Source organism: Lagopus leucura, unplaced genomic scaffold (genome assembly GCF_019238085.1).
Source record: "Lagopus leucura isolate 7727_CA_CO unplaced genomic scaffold, USGS_WTPT01 Super-Scaffold_100008, whole genome shotgun sequence".
NCBI classification, from domain to species: Eukaryota; Metazoa; Chordata; class Aves; order Galliformes; family Phasianidae; genus Lagopus; species Lagopus leucura.
This window is the reverse complement of record NW_024962265.1, coordinates 10,751,270-10,769,183: the sequence shown is the minus strand read 5'-3', so window position 1 is coordinate 10,769,183 and position 17,914 is coordinate 10,751,270. Positions and strand designations below refer to the sequence as shown.

At 37.2% G+C, this 17,914-nt stretch overlaps 1 protein-coding gene across 3 annotated transcripts in view; it reads right to left on the bottom strand.

Moving 5' to 3' along the window:
* The window catches only part of MAGI2 (membrane associated guanylate kinase, WW and PDZ domain containing 2), a 708,774-nt gene that overhangs the window by 491,995 nt on the left and 198,865 nt on the right, over positions 1 to 17,914 (bottom strand). For all 3 annotated transcript variants that reach the window (XM_042872317.1, XM_042872319.1, XM_042872318.1), the window contains exon 2: positions 12,119 to 12,235. In XM_042872317.1, coding sequence (XP_042728251.1) covers positions 12,119 to 12,235 — 117 coding nt within the window. The remainder of the gene's footprint in view (positions 1 to 12,118; positions 12,236 to 17,914) is intronic.

Below are 17,914 nucleotides of genomic sequence, written 5' to 3'. Positions count from 1 at the left end.
ACAGAATTCAACCAGGAACACAGAGAACTAAATTAACTCCCTCTTCAATTCAATGAAAGTTCATGAAAGATCAAGTTTTACTTGACTGGTAAAACCTATGCTCCAAGTTATGACGCTCCTCTGTACACTTCCTATGTAATTTTACTTATGTTCTTTTCTGGTAAGTTTAAATCTCCCTGGAAGCAACACTACTTCCCAATGTGTAAGCAAGGCGATAGTGTTCTTCTTTTTAATCACTCACAGAGGAAGGAAAGAAACAAAAGTGTATCTGCTTCAGAAAAAGCTGCATGACGTGAAACAAAATATTCTGCCTCTTTTAACTGCCTTTAGAAAAATTACATTCACTGCAGACTCTGAATTCAAGGCAATCTTCAGTCTAAAACAATCATCTATTTGTCTGATTATTTAAAAAAATCAGGAATTTAAAGAAAATTTTCAATGAAGCACACAATCGTACAAATTCATCATCAGATGTAACCTACATGTTCCCTCCACCATTCAAACTGCTTCACAGACACATGCCTTGTGACGTGTAATCCTAATCCTGTGACGTGTACTTTGGGAACACACACTGGCTTGCTCAATGGCAGGATAAGAGATGCATTTCTTGCTCAGAGCTTACTGTCTCTCCAAAACCTTAATTATTCTCTTCAAAGTCAGCTTTCATCTAGTCTTCAGTGATTGTTTGAGAGCAAAGATGTTTTAAAAGCAGAATAAAAGATCAATTACTAAACTTTACATTTCAGTTCGTGTCACAACATGTCCTTAATGACAACAGCAATGCTGTGAACCTCAGGTCACTCTCACCCAAGTCAGGAAGACTTCTGCCTTTCTGCACAGATGGGATTAAATGCATGCCTTCACCAACCTCTCCATCTATTCAAGGTCAGTGAAAAATACCATTAGTAGGTTGCGATGAGTAATGAAATGTAAGGGACTCATAAGGGCAGATCTGCCTTTTTAAAATGAAACTGAGATAAGTCATACTTGAATGTTTAACATCTTTTTTTACATCTTTAACCATGACCTTGAAAGGCAGTTTCAAAATGGTTGTTACTTCTATACAAAATAGCAATCTTCTTTATTCTAGTTTCAGGCAGAATCTTTAAATTTTTAAGTCATTATTATTTTCATTTGACCTGAAGATCTAATACTGCCACAGTGCTATGAAGAGTTTGTGTGTGTGCATACTGCTCCCTGCATGAAGCCATCACTGACAAATTACAGTGTCGCTTCCAAGGCCTGTACTGAGCTAAAGGAAAGAGTACAAACCTGCACTTCATTTTCATACATACCTGCTTTTCATGCCCCTCCACTATCTGATGGACAAAAAACATCAGGCGCAAAAAGCAAAGAACTTTTTTTCTCTAACAAACCCTTCTACTTTATCTTTCCCATTGTCCTTTACACCATTTTCCTTTTGAGGTTCCTTCTTTTTTAAATGAAGGAACATAAATCTGTAACTTAAAAAAAAAAAAAAAACAAAACAAAACCTTTAATCTTTATTCATAATTTTCATTTATGATGCTAATGGAGAAATAACACCTCCTTGTTTTCATTATTTTTGGTTCAGTCTGCTACACTTAATAAAAGAAGGACAGGGACAGTATAACTGCATATTACAGAAGCCTTTTCTTTCAGAATCTACTGCTTTTTCAGAACTTTTAAAAAAAAGTCAGAACTAGTTAACAGAAGCAGATAATTTAAAGCATAGACTTAGATATTTTCACTTCTTAGTAGGCAAGAAAAGGCTCTTAGAAATATTGTTGTGTGGAAAATATTTTCAGAAAGAAACAGAGGTTAGTGGAAGCATGGCCAGTGATGAATCCCTTAGATATCCTGGCCTTTCTTTCTCTTCTTTTCTCCAGTTTGGAAAAAGCAGCACTGTTACATGCCAGAAATAATTTTGTATCTGATTCTAAAGATTCTGAAAGGTAATAATCTCAGCAAATTCCTACCAGACACTTCAGAGTTGGGAGATGCAAATTGAGGATAATGACAGGAAAGAATAGGAGTAATTAAAAACTCTCTTTTTGTGAAGATGATGAAAGCGAAAATTTTCTCTGAAATTCACCACTCTTTTTCAGGACATGGCATTACAACATACAAAACCAGAATCACAACTAGTCTGTAATAGCTTTAACACCCAGATTACAAAATTGACTCTAGCACTAATTGCCACGTTTCTGAGTCAGTACAATTTTAATTGAGTATTTAGACAGTGGCAAGTTAGTGCCCCAATCACAAAACAAGAGCAGATGTACTTGCATTGTAGATGAAAGGAACTGATGATCTCAAGGTAAGTTTTCAAGCACTGCAGCAAATGATAATTGTTTCTCAAGTATAGAGAAAAACAGATTTAATCTATAAGACTATTTTGCTTCATATCATAGCTAAACCTATTCGTCTTGATGCACAGGAAAACAACTTGCTCCATAGCCCTTGGTAGTCAATGGGAAACCCTATATTATTTCAAATACTCCTTGAATGAAAGCCTGAAGAGCAGAATGACTCACTCAAGTGTACGTATTTTCTCACAAGACTTGGAAAGAAAGCAGAGGAAGAAAAATATAAAACTGGTCTGTTTTATTATGCCATGATTGAGAAAGGTTATCTAGAAGAAATATAATTGGAGATATATTTGGAAGGAGCCTTGCCTATAATATAGACTAAACCTAGAATGTTCTAATGCCTAAACAATAACCTTGGTGTGAGCCATCTTCTCCAACCTGTGTAAGACATACAGACACCAAACTGCCGGCTTGGTGAGCAGTAGGCCAGCTAAAGCTTAGAGACAACATGGGGTGTTCTCTCCTCCCCACCAGGTATGCTTTCAAACAAAACCAATGACTCTGTGCTCTGTACAGTACCTGGTTCATTTTACATGAATATCTGGGGTACTCGACCATTTTCTTCACAGAATCAATCCCAACATGAGATGTGACTGTCCATACCCATGTTTCAGCTGCACAAGAACTTACACCAATAGAAAGGTAAGCATTTTATCTCTTCCTAGAGCGAGACAGCAAAAGAGAGTGAATTTGACAATCACAGATCTAGACAAGCACCAAAAGTCTACCTAAGTCTGCCTAGGTCCCCCTGTGAATCTAAGCTTTAGTTCCTTTACATTGCTATGAAATATCAAGTAACCAGAATGATGGCTTAGGTACCTATGGTAGTGTTAGACATATAAGTGACAACATCATATTTTATTCTATTCAGCCACATACAAACCCATAAGCTGTAAATACCATGAAGTTGTTTTAGCTGCAACTATATTAGCAATCTCTCAGTGATATTCAGCTAGTGTTGGCTGCTAAAGGGAATTTGATGTACCAACTAATCACCACTGAAGAATTTGAATGCTCTTAACCTGCTTTTAATTTATTCCTACACCTCCTGAATGTCAGTAATGTATTCATATAATCTTCTTCAATTGAAAATTTTCTTGGTTAATCTAGTTCAAAAATATTTTTTGGATAACCATTTATTTTTATCCTCAAAAATTGTAAGCCATATTATTCTAAGTTATTCTGTGGGCATTTTTTATTAGATGACAATGCAAGACGGAATTAGCATACAAAGTATGATCTGTAAGTACATGAGTTCAATGAGGAATGATAAAAGATGTATACCCCAAAGACCTGGTATAACCAAGTAAATTAGTACAAGATTAATTCGTTGCCAAAAGCTGTTAAAATAACTGGAAGAGCCTCAGACTGCCCTTAAGGATTTGAATTCCCTCTACTTGTACAAATGGAATGATTTTGCCATCTTTTGAAATAAATTGTTTCTATTTGGTCAGGAAAAATGTATGCAGCCAGATGGCTCTCATCAGCTGCAAGTGAGCAAAGCACAGCACAATCAAGAGAAGCTGTATGATGATGGCAGAGTGAGGGGCTCAGTATCAGGTTGAGATAGGTTGTATAAGTTGCAAATGTTAACTGAGAATGTGAAAAACTAAATGACAGCACTGTACATACGTATAGTGGCAGGGCAAAAGCATTTTACCGATGCTGCTACAGCTACTAGGAAATCTTCTGTAAAAACACCTTCTCAAGGAAACTTTGCCAAAGTTTAAATCATAGCTTAAATTTTTCAAAGATCTAAAGGTCGTTAATGATGGGCAGCAATCTGCAAAGCACGTAAAACGCAACAGGACAGAGTTCTACTGTATCAATACTGACACAACTGTGATCAAATTTTCCAGGAAGTACTCCACAATTTCTTCTGCAGAGAAAAAACAAATTCTATTTCTGCAAAATTACGAGGATGCGTACCTAAAACTTTGAATAAAATTATATTCTTCTGTTTCTATGTGATTAACAAGTGCCAAAAGTCAGGTCAAGCATCCAGTGAAGCCATTACTAATATGAGTCGAAGAACACATGCCAGCACTAATTTGAGCTGAAGAAGAAAGTTTGCATGTCAGTCAAAACCAAACACGGGAATCATAGAATACAGATGACATGAAATGAGTGGTGCGTGTTTTGTCATTAGCAAAAGCCACTAGAATGAAAGTAAAGACCACTGGCCACACAGGGTGAATTTCAGTCTTTCCTAAATGTAAAATGATCAACTATTTTTGAGAACAATTTGAAAATATGTTATGAGCATGTTATATGCATTACTGATTATATTCCATGAAATACAAAGGAAATACATTAATAAAATAACAACACATAATTTGTGGTTATGAAAATACTCAGCATCTCTAACCTATAATTTGAAAAAAATATTGCTTTCTAGAAGTGTTTATTTTTATAAAATTTATAATGATTTATAAATTATTTTATACAAAATTTTATTAGAAATAAATTTCTAAAATTTTAAAATTTGAAGAATTTTAAAGATGAAATTAGAAGACCATTTTGCATTTAAATCCAGATCACTGCTTTCAGCAATCCTTCTGAAATACAATCTGGAATCTCTGCATTTCATCTCTTTTTACCAAAATGTGCTTCTGCTATCTCCACAGTTCCCTATTCAGTAACACTGAAATACATTTGACAGAATGATTTGAATATTCCACATTAGACTGATAGCTAGTCAAGAGGATGATGTGTTAATAGCAGTAATAGTCTGGAAAAAGAAACATGTACAGGATGTGATCAAATGCTGGAGATACAGGAGAAAGATGAAATTGTTAGAAACCATCATGGGACAAAAAGGGTGCTTTTGTATCTCAGACATGGAGCTACTGGAGGCACTATTACAGGGACCTTGGCTTACTGCACACAGATCATGTTGGTATACAATTTCTGTTCTTTATTTTATTACATCTGTTCTTACATCACATCTGACACATTCCATATCTTCCTCATCTTGACCCACATTTATTTTGTTTCCTATTATTTTAAGGTGAGTATTTAAAACAGATGGATGTGTCACTGAACAGCTGAGAGTTGATGTCTTCATTATGTAGAATTGAGAAATTTCTGAGCAAAGCTGACAGAAATGTGTTTTATTTCTCATGACAAACAGTGCAATGTTTTCCATCAACCATGCAATTTGTAGATATAGTTTGGGCATCTGTTTACCCTAGATCTTAATTAAGATGAAATCATAATTCACTGTGATAAATAAAATAACATTGTTTTTTTGCTTGGTTTTCTATTCTAACAATGCTTCACGCTGATGGCAAGGCAGCGCCTGCAGCCCGAACACACTGTGAGCCTGAGCAATACTGCGTACCTGCTGACTGCAGTTATTGAATAACATCTGCTCTGAAACAGACAAAAACACCCATAAATTCACATGGAAAAGTCAATACAACGATGCATAAGCCAACCACTTTGAACCAGGCAGTCCCAGTGCCATCAGAGAAACATGTGAGTGTTACCGTGCGTGCTTCTAGGTGGTAAGCGGAAAATATGTTACACGTAGTGGAAAAGAAAGGAAGGTCCACAGGGTTTAAACATTGTTCCATCTAATATCCAGCACTGACTATGCTTTAGGTTTATTCACTCATTGTTCTTTGTCTCCTCTACTCAGGCTGTCAGTTATTTGAAGCAGTGACCTCCTCATAACCATAAGGTACATGTGGCTGCACTGCATATAGCATAGCAGGGCCCTCACCTCACGTAATTACCTGATTTGGTTTAATTTTGCTTGACATACAACAAAGGCTGAACAGGCTTGCCAATGATTCTGCTTTAAATACATCTTGGAGGTTTGCTCTGGTAGATACACAACAACAAAGTTTCCCTAGAGCTCTGCATTGCTCTATTCTGAGCCATCAAAGTCGAGGCTTAGCAATAACTAACACTTGTCTGAAAGAATAAAGTAGTCATTAAAGTTAGGTACTGTTATTTGCAGAGATGTGAACATTTCTTGGCAGTACGGTGTGCTAAGCACAGGTTATTTTATCCTAAGAATAGATCCCCATGACGTCAAACTAGCAGAACTTCAACCAGCAATATCTGGACTTCTTAATTTGTTTATTTTAAGAACAAAGCTGCGCACTGAATTTCCGCTCTTAAAAGATACTTTTGAGACTGAACTAATTTTTAAGGAAAATATATGAAACCTTTGGCAAGTCTGTTTCACACACTCCCCTTTGCTCTTGTATTAGACTTTTTAGAAGAGGAACAAAGTATTTATGAAAGAAATTTGAAAGGATTCAGATTTGTTCAAATATGAATTATACAAACATATCCTCACATCCTTATTCAGAGCAGCAAGAATGCACAAAGTGCTCCTGACAATTGTGTACCTTCACCAAATACATACTTAACACCCATTTGACTCTCCCGCTCTTTCCCCAGCTCTCAAATCAGAAACTTCAGGTGAAAACACTAGTTTGTAATTGGAATTTCCTTCAGTATTTACCATGACTAAAAGATTAGTCCCTTTTAATAATAATTAGTATATAGTAGCAAAAGTATTGGAACCAATAAAAATTTATGTTCCATGATTACATCTCTCACATCTAGTGCCAGGAGGAGGGGATGAAAGTCTCATCACACTGCCATACTTGGAAAACCAAAGATTCCTTCATTTTTCTGACTGGTACTCATGGAAAACTGTGAATGACTTCAGCCTCCTAAAATATTGATCCTCTGCGCTAAAGGGAAAATTTATGATAGCTGTGGAGATGGAGCTCTCTCCAGGGTTGAAAGTATGGAGTGAATTGCCCCAAAGCTGTGTCCTCACTACCCTGCAGCACCTTCTGCTCCAAGCAGAAAACACATCTTATTAGATAATAATACTTCGCACATACTTTGTCTTCTGGAGAGGAGACTACACAACAAACAGAAGCAGTTTGCAATATGTAACATTTTAACAGCACACAGACGATACTGCAGAGTGTAGGTTAAGTCTATTTGTACACAGACTGGATTATACTAGAACTGAACAAAATAATGTCTGAATGCGTGGCTCTTATTTAAAGTCATTCACAGTGCAATATAACAATGACCCAATAGTCTAATTATACACAGAGGATGAATAAAAGTAAGAAATAAATGCAGAAAGGAAAGATATTGTGGTCACAGGTTCCAGTCTGCTACCTATACTGTCCTCACACAGAACAATCATAAGGCATGCTAAGCAAAGGAAAAAATTATCACCACTATTTCACATGTGGAGAACTCTAGCACATAATGACTGTATTTCTTGCCCTTGTTTGCACACATACAGAATTTGGCTGTCAGAGACTGAACCTTTCTTCCTATGTATCTGACAAATGTCTTAAATAAACCACTCTTTCTACAAGACTTCTGCATTAACAGTGATACAGCATTATCTAGTGCAATAAGCCAGGGCAGCTTACCACTCCTACCATTTTCCATCATTGCTGTTTTTCTAAGTGCAAACACTAGGAAGGAAACTATCACTTTTCTTACTATTTCACATGATCACTTCTCACTCATGGCCAGGCGTCTGGGCTGCCATCTCCACTTGTGTATATAAGTGCAGTGGGATAGAGCCATTCATTTCAGCAAGCCCAATTACAACTGTCAATCTGAGGTTATATCCCAGAGGATATCAGTGGTAATCTCTTCAAATTAATAGATGATTTTTTTACTTCTATGAATCAGCTTGTCACTGTTTGACTTCTTACAGTGTTATTCAATCACTTTAATCACTTCCACTATCATTTCATATTCCCTGCCTGGGAGAGAAGCATACAGACTATTTTCAATCATAGCTCCACTATTTTGCAAATTCTTATGGAAGGGAAATTTGCAACTTAAGGGAAGAAACACCAAATGAAGCATGATGGTCACTACCAAAACTGTTTTCCTGCCACATATTAATCTCAAAGCTTCATCCTTGTGATGACATGAAGTTAGAGCCATCTCTACTTACAGTAAGATTAGAAAGGTGCACACGTGGCAACTGCAATTTACTTACAGCATACAAAACACAAAGTGCAGCACAACTAAATGTGTCTGTCCATAGCATTCACAGTCTTAGATACATTTCATGACCTTTCTCTTGGCCAGACTTAGACAGAAAATCAAGGATCACTTATCTATGTTTAACATGTCTTACCATGGCTGTTTTTTGATATTCCAACACACTTCAGTAGTCAGTGCCCCTAAATAACTTCTGAATAAATTTAGGTCATGAAAGTTGTGCTTCAAACCCATACAACAGAAGAAGGAGAAGAAAATGCATGAGACACAGTGTAGTGAAATCTTTTGAGTATAGAGACCTGTAAGCTTTTCTTTCCTCCAGAACTGTCTTTTATCATTCTTTGATTTCCTCTAAGATCCTCAGCATATTTCTCACCTGAATTATTTCAGGTTTCTCAGCATCTGAAGTCCAGTTGTCATGCTTGCATTGAAACAAGAGCTGTGTCCTGAAAGACCACTGTCTTTCTTTCAAAGGGTAATTTTCTTTTATGTTGTTTACAATGCTAAATCTTTACTTCCAGTTTTTTCTCTATTGAAAGCTCTATTGCTTTTCTAACTAACCTTCAAATTAACAGAACTTTTTCTTCCTTTTCTTGTTTATGTATCAGTTTCATTATTGCTGTCACACAGCTCTGGGGACAGAGCTAATTAACAGCTGTATCTCCAATGCTGCAAGTACAATTGCACTACATTCTCCCCTAGAATACAAGTATGTAATTCTTGCTGATGATGCGCTGAGTCACTTTCATCTAACACTAAGAATAGTAATGGCTTATAGAAGGCAACATTTGATTCTTAGGATCACAAAGTCATTCCCAATTTGGTAGAAAGCAGCACTGCAAGAATAAAAACAGAGAACCCCGAGGAACCAAGCAATGTGTCCCATTCATAGCGGACAGTTTCAGAGGGCAGAACTGATCCGCTGTGTATCTATTTATCCCTCCTTTGGTCAACATGGAATAAAATATAATGTACAGTTCAAATTTGTATCTGATAAATACCATCTTACCCATTTCCAATACATTTGGCTTATCCTGAGTTAAAGCAGGTATATATTTGTTTTTCTGATTCCTCACTTCAGAGAAAGCACCCCACTCATTTCACATAAGTGAAAGATGTATGAGTTTGGCCTGGAAAGCCAATGGCTGAGAAAGCAGCAGTCATGCCCACTGCCTTGCTAGGGACAGTGCTGTCAATCTGAACAAAAGCAACAAACAGTAAAAACTTAAGGTCAAAGACTGTCTTATAAATGTCCTTCTGGTTTCCCTGGCAATTATTCCTTTGTAACTCAGAAAAGATTGCAGGTGTGTTTTTAAAGGGAAAAGGTTGCTGCCTATTTGTCATATTTTTCCTCTTTATATTGCAGTTTTGCCATTGGAAATAAAGGCTGTGTGATCTGCAGTTGCTTTCTCTATATTATAATTTTTCTGCACAAGAATTTGATCAACTAAATGCTGCTGCTGCTGTGTCAGCATCTGATGCAAGACTTGCAATATGCATGTTAGTTTGTTCTTATTATTCAGTGAACTTGTGGACAATGTTGTAGCCAGTTAAACACTACTGCTGCATGCTAGAGAAATCATCTCCCTACCTGTTACACTGTTTGGAACCATTAATATCAGCATACAGAGTTTCCAAAATGGACTGCTCTAAGGAGAAAATTTTGTACATCATCACCCATGAAAAGTAAGCACACAATTCAAAAAATAACAATTTATGTTGGAAGAAAAAAGAAAATAGTTTTCATCCTAAACACAAACAACAGAGACAGAGTAAAACTGGATTTAAAAAGACTCTACTCAGTTATGATCGAGGGGAATTCTGGATTGCAGTCTATGTGAGGGTGTCCTTTTCATCTACTTGATTACAAAATCTTCCTTAGCAAACCATGTATCACCCTGCCTAAATTTTTAAATGTCTTTCTTTTTTTTAGATTACAGATATTTTCATAGAACTTTTAAGAGAATTTCCAATTAAACAGGCTACTTAGGCTTGGGTACTATTTATTCCACACACCACCATTGAAAACCATCTTCCACTCACCCAAGAACATACTACTTACCTCAAGATTCAGTTGCTTTCATCCCTGTCACTATTATTTTTTAAATTCTTACTTAGTTAAAACCGTTCAGATGATATTACAATAATCAAGTATCTGTCCTTACACAATGACAGAGAAGTTGCATTAACTGCAGCAGAAAGAAAATGTGATTTTGTGCGACAGGTTTCAAATTTTGGTCTTTGTCATTGTTCCTTTTTGAATGATAAATTTGCTCCTGTTACTATGTATTTCTCTTGATTCAATGAGAGTGTTTTCTTATTGCCTTGATTAAAAATAAATAAATAAGCAATCAGTTGAGTCATCATGTTCTTACTGCCCATATGCAGTAACTTTTACCTGTGTGCAATACTTGCCATATTGTTAGATTTTCCTTGTCTTAAATCTGGATCTCCAGCATCAAGAAGTATGTGGTAGGACTATATTAAGCTTACTCCTACAGTAATAATCAACCAGGTATCCTAAGAAGTGGGTTTTAACCTCAAAACCTCTTTGTACTTGCCTTTTCACTTCAGCTCTGGTTCTCAGTACTTTCAGACAAAGCTAATTCATCACAGACATTACAAAGATACAACGTGTTTTGTTTTATCCTGCAGTATCCTGCAGGTAAAATAGTCTTTAATTTCTGTCTGCTCTCCTTTTTAATCAAGGAAGTATAGAACTCCTGAAATTGAGACATTATATGTATCCATTTTCAGCTTCCAAAACAAAAGCAAAATGATTGAGCCTCTTTTTGGCACTTCAAAGCTCAGTTCTTCAATGTAATGAAAGAAGAAGTTGTACAGTAGCATTCACAACAGAATGGCTTTCAAAGACCACCCACCCACTGCCATATAAATAGCACAGGCACTTATTCAGGACATCTTCCTATCATTCCAGTGTCAAGCATGCAAATTCAAAGATGCTCTTTTTTTTTTTTTTTTTTTGCCAAAAACCAGAACTTTTTTTTCTGTCTACCAAGCAATTATTTTGATAGAAGAACAGTGGAACTTTGTTCCATTGCAATTGATATGTTGCCTGTCAGCCAAGTAGATCTATTCTGAAAGGTATGGCCATGACAGTCTGACATGCCTTATGTTACTCTGCCTAATTTCATGTCTCCTGCAGAAACAGGCAATTTCAGCAGCTATAAAAATGATTTTAGAGGTTTCAAAATACCTTCGATATAGATATAGTTGACTCACAGAACAGTAAGAGAACTAACATGGACACACGTCATGAATGTTCATTGCCATGCCCGTTGCACCAAACATTTCCCAGTTTACAGGTTTCCTCTGTCACCCTGATGCATTTTGAACTCCCAAGTATTGTTCTGTAAAGTACAATACTGGGAAATATGAAGCAGATCAAACTCTCTCTGTTGGACATCAATTTAACCAGCCCAAAAAACTGCTTTTTTTTTTCTTTAATTTGTGCCTTCCACAACTACTGAAGAAAAAGATTATTATTCTACAGCCAGTTTATGAGAGCTACAACTATGAAAACATCAAGCAGTTTCAGATATTAATTCAGAATTAGACAGTTCATTTTTTCTCCAGTAATGTGGAAGGCATAAACCAACCCACTAATCTATTTACAAGAAGATTGCTTTAACTACAGTTCACCTCTTAACACTTTGCAAATGGCCTCAGCAGCATTAACTCAGATGGTCTGTTGCCACTAAGAAAACAGATCTCTGCATCTCCACCCTACTCACATGGCACCGTGCGGAGGTAGAGATTGTCTCTTATGATCTGCTGGAGCTCATGGTCTACCGAACCTTTCTGGAACCGTAAATTGAGGTAGTGACGAAGGTCCTTATCAACAATGCCTCCTGTCAAGGAAGAGAAAAATGAAAGCATGATTTAAAAACGTACTGCCTTAATGGAAGCAATGAATCACTTTAAAGTCTCGGTAGCTCATTTTCCTTCATGTTTCTGTCAAGACAGATGACAGAAGCACAAAGCTTTCCAGTTCAGGCATGCAGTTGATATAATATTATTTAGTATTGATGACGGTGTAAAGGTTAAAAACAGTTAATGACAATTGGCTAAATCTGTTCAGAAAATACAGTCAGATGTCATTTTTTTTCCCTGCACAAACTGGTAACATTATTATTATTATGTAAGTACGTGCATATATATCTACATACCACATGATCAGGTATTATGTTTCTTGTGACCATGGAACAATTTCCTACCCATTTATTATACATAAAATACTTTGTTCAAAATGTCTCAGCAACGTTCAGTATTTTTTGTCAAGTGTAGCCAGAATAAAATGCAGCTGAACTAATTGTTAGCTGTAATTAATGACCATACAAACATGATAACATCCTTTGTGTTATTTATTTCCAGTAGTGCTTACATCTGAAAAAGAGACTATAGCAAACAATAGTACATATTTTAATTTCATCACTGAAAAGAGTTATTACTAATACAGTATTTTAGCACCATACTGCAAATATATGTGGAAAACAAAATTGAGATAAAGAACCCTGTATTTACCACTCTTAGCATAAGTCTAGAAAGAAACAACTTAAAGTACTGTTTAGGTAATGACTAGTGTAACTTGTTTCACTATAAAAGACATAAAAATGTCTAATCCAACATGATTAATAAACATTTCCTGATAGAATTCCTCTCCATTTCCTTTAACATGGAGTATGGATCATGTTTATAATTACAGGGGAGAAGTCTACAAATAATTGCACTTCTTCCCCCTCTGCAATACAGACATAAGAAAATATAGAAAATCTTTAAAACCCTGTGTTCTGACACATATTGCCAAGATGAGAAATTGCAATCAGATTGATCTCTAACTTGTTGCTTCATAAATTTAACCTTAAAATACCTTTTGGAAATGGCATTTGCTATTGAAACACCTGCCAAAAGTCTTATCGACTTGGTCTCTGTAAAGATTTTCCCATAAAAAGGCACAAAAAACATTCCCACCTAATTATTTGAAAGTCGCTGCAGAGTACAAAGGCTAATAAATTAAAATATATTTCTCCTTATAGCTATTACTATTTATCTCTCAATTACAAATCTGTAATCTCATTATTGCTGCTCCTTTGTCAATAACTTCAAAACCTTTTGCGCCAGGTTTATGAAAAAGCTTAAAAATAATTTCTGTCATCTTTAGCTCAAGGCAAAAACAGCAGACTTTAATTAAAAATGAAAAACACAAGAAAAAAGAAAAAAGAAGAGAGCAAGAAAGAAGTCCACACCCATAACAAACATGAAGTAATACCTGTGTGCTCAGTTCCCAGGTGCTGAGAACCTTCATACAGATGTGTTTTTCCAGGATCCAGATTAAGCCACTCAGTGGTACTTTGGTACGACTAACCTTTTCTCTAGTAATGGTCTCTGTTTGCAGACCAGAGCATCCTTACTTCTGCTGTGTTTTTTGTTGTTTTTTTTTTACAAGATTTCAGTGGAGGTGAATGCTAGAGGAGGCTGCACAAGCATGTTCTGCTCCTGATTGGATTTTGCTGTCCTTTCTGATCAGCTGCAGAGAGTAAAGGTCCTGCAGCTCTTGCTTGTCTTGCTCTAATATACAGAACATACCCAGTGATGCACATGCTTTCTGGCAGCCTGAAAAAATGCCAGCTCAAGAACAGCTGCAGCCTGCCCACTGACATAAACCTGAATCATTCAACTTATGACATAAGTAAGTTTAGAAGCATACACAGATATCTGACCCTCAAAGTGTGTTTTTTGTTTTGTTTCAAACATGGTCATTACTTGACCGTGTCATTCCACACTGGAGTATAATAAGGTATATTTATAAGAGTATTTACAAGAGGAGGTGTGTACAGACTTCTATTTGCTACAAACAAATTTAGAAATGGAAAGTTTTTAACAAAAGTAAGATCCATTGAATTATAGAATGGTTTGGGTTGGAAGGAACCTTTAAGATCATGTAGTTCCCATCCCCTCTGCTACAGGCAGGGACATCTCCCACTACACCAGGTTGCTCACAGCTCCAGACAGCCTGACCTTGAATGCTTCCAGGGTGGAGGCATCCACGACCTCACTGGGCAACCTGTTCCAGTGTCTCACCACCCTCACAGTAAAGAATTTTTTTCCTAATATGTAATCGAAATCCACCCTCTTTCAGTTTCAAACCCCCATCCTGACGGTTCCCTCACCCTGTTGCTACATGCCCTTATAAAAAGTTCCTCCCCAGTTTTCCTGTAGGCCCCCTTCAGGTACTGGAAGGCTGCTCTAAAGTCTTCTTGGAGCATTCTCTTCTCTGAGCCAAAGAGCCCCAGATTTCAGCCCCTCCTCATAGGGGAGGTGCTCCAGCCCTCTGAAGATTTGCAGATTGTGTAGGAGAAAAAACATGAACTTATCAGCTTTCTAAAATAAGTGAAACATACATTTTTTCCTTTATATCTGAGAATATACTGTAATATGAGCAAAGTCTATTTTAAAGAGCAGTCAGATGAAATATAGACAGTATCTGTACTGTCAACAAATTTCCTTCTTTAAAAGGAAATTCATTCTGTTTTCTCAGTTCTTTGGGCATAAGCTACATTCTTGTTGTATCTGGAAAAACAATGAATTTTATATCTTGGAAAGTGTTAAAAAATAAAACCATTCCAGAGTCCTGAACAGCAGATGTAATATTTTTAATTCACTTCTCAGTTGTCACTTTTTTGATTTTCCCCTCCTAAAAACCTTTGTGCTTTACCAGATGCTTGTCAGAAGCATACTTGATTTGACTCCAGATGTGCTTTCCAGATATTTTTAATGCTCGACAGGAGCATCTGAGCAGCCGATCCTTTTAAAGTACAAGTTGAAGAAAGCCTAACAACTGTAGTTTGGGGCCCTAAGCAGCTGTAGTGATTCACAAAAATACAAAATAGCCATGATTTAACAGCAGCGAAATAGATCTCAAATTAGACAGCTTAGAAATCAAGAATAACATGAGAAGGGGAGGAATAATGGGACCATGTCCTTGAAAATGTTGAAACAGAAGACTGAAAATGTTATCAGTTTGTTTACTTTCACAGAAAAAAAAAAAAAAGAGATTTAACAACATTGTCAATAAGTTCATAGAAAAGGAAGCAATCAGCAGCATTTTTTTACAGAAAGTAGCAGCACACCTATACTTAGTGGTACAATGTAATTCAGTTAGACAAGTGTCTGGTAACCAGGACTGATTTGATTTCTGGAAAGTTTGGCCTTCCATTACTTTCCTTTTTCGTACTCTAAAATCATTACAATGTTCAATGTTCCTGACATGCACCTAAGCCTGCAGCTTCCTCATATTCCCTGAAGACCACAGCAGAGCACCTCAAAAGGCTCAGAGGCTGCCAGTGCCTGTAGCACTGCACCACCAGCCCAAAGGCAGCTCCACAGAGCTCACAAGGAGCTCAGAAACAGGAGCTCACAAAGGCCACATCCTGCTCGCTGTACGTCAGAGAAAGGAAGAATCCCATCGCATGTCAAGGGTGTTGCACAGCAGAGGTTTTCAAAATCCAACCCAGAGACCAGAATTAAAAATATTCTTTGGGCACTGTCACAGGAGGCTGACAACTCCATGATGGAACATTCACAAGCTTTCAGCCATTTAGGGTTTTTGTAATTTTTTTCTTCACTTTCTTCACCAGAGGCTTCAGTTTCATTTCACTCTAATGAATCCCATTACTTGGTTAGCTGGGAAATAAACATTCCCAGTGACGGCCTCCTTCTTAAGTGCCGTCTGTTTTAGCTACCAGTCATGGTGGTAAACTTATAACCACAAGTGTATCTGACAGAAAAGACCTTAAAATTGAACTAAAAAATATGCTGTGTCTGCATGTTTTACTCACAAACTTAATGAGAAATGTGCACCTTTATATAGTATTTTAATATATGTCTATCAAGTTTCCTTTCCCTTCCTTGCTGCTCAGCCCAGAGCAGAGCAGCCGAGGGGAGGCCTGATGGCGGCTGCAGCTCCTCACAGGGAGCGGAGGGGCAGCGCTGAGCTCTGCTCTGTGTGACAGCGACAGGGCCCGAGGGAACGGCATGGAGCTGCGTCAGGGGAGGGGCGGGAAAAGGGGCTCGGGAAAGGCTCTGCACCAGGGGGCGGTGGGCGCGGAACGGGCTGCCCAGGGCTGTGGGCACGGCGCGGAGCTGCTGGAGTTCAAGGAGCGTTTGGACACTGCTCTCAGACACAGGGTTTGAAGTCTAGGTGGTCCCATGTAAAGCCAGGAGTTGGGCTCAATAATTCTCAGGGTTCTATAAATATTCCTAGATTGAAAAATCTATGAGTAAACAACAAAGTAAAAATCTAATGTCTAGATTTGCAACCATAAAAGTCTTGTGTCTGAAAATGAAGGAAGTTAGCACACATACCTTGATGAAACAGCTTACACTAAAAGACTATGGGCATTCTATCTCCCTTCTCTTGCTTTACTTCCACAAAACACCGTGTTTTCAACAAGCTCCCAGTTCTGGCTGCAGACAAGTGACACATACCTTCAGCCAGGTCAAATGCTTTGGCTGAAAAGCCTTTTATCAGATTCAGCATGACTGTTTGACTCGAGAGTCTCACCCCAAATATTTATTCAGGTGCTCTCAAGGAGCTTTACATTTCTAACATGATATGCCCGCATGTACATCTGACAAGTCATTTTTTCTGTTCCTTTTCAGTAAAAGTCTGAAGACATTTAGTGCATGCCAGAATAATTTCCCTTTCATTATTCACAGATGATCCAACTGACCTCTCAACCATTAGTCCAAATTATTCACTAATTATCATTAGCCCTAATGGTTTCTTTATTCATTAGCCCAAACACATTATTTAAAATGGACATGGGAATATCTGGTTTATTAGGTTTTTCCTCTACTGTTGAGAGGAAGTCTTTTGTTCATAAAAGTAGCTGCAATTTTTTTTTTTTTTTTTTTTTTTTTGAAAGAATATCAAAACCATCATAAATAAAAAGCTGTGTATGCAGCTTAAATGCTCATTTCTGATTTTTTTTTTTTAACAGTTCAGTAAGAAATCAGAATACCTGAAATTGTCATGTAATGGTTCTCACTCATCCACTCAGAAACTCTATACCTGAACACATGTCAGAATGAAAAGATAATAGAGATTTTTGTATGTAAGACCTAATCTGGGAGCATCTGTTGTTCTGTTCTTGTGACCCACACAGCTCAGACTGGTAAATGATCAAAAATCAGCAAAGCGTTTATTGGTTTATTTGGAAGAACAAAGCTTGAGCAGCAGTGAGGGGACTGACAGTACATATCTATGAGAAATTCTGTGTCACCCAGAGCTCTAAAACATGACTGGCTAGGCAGGTTCCTCATTGCAAGTTCCCTATGGTAACTGAAAAGATTTTAAACAAAAAAAATATCACCATATCTCCTATCCAAATTTTTCCCCAGACGGTCCTCTCCGGAGAAGACTAATGTTCTCCTCCGCACACGACTACTCTTAACTCACAACTAAGCTCTTGAATGAAACATAAGATATGTCCACCAGGTATTGTTTTCAATAGCTGAATGATACTGTA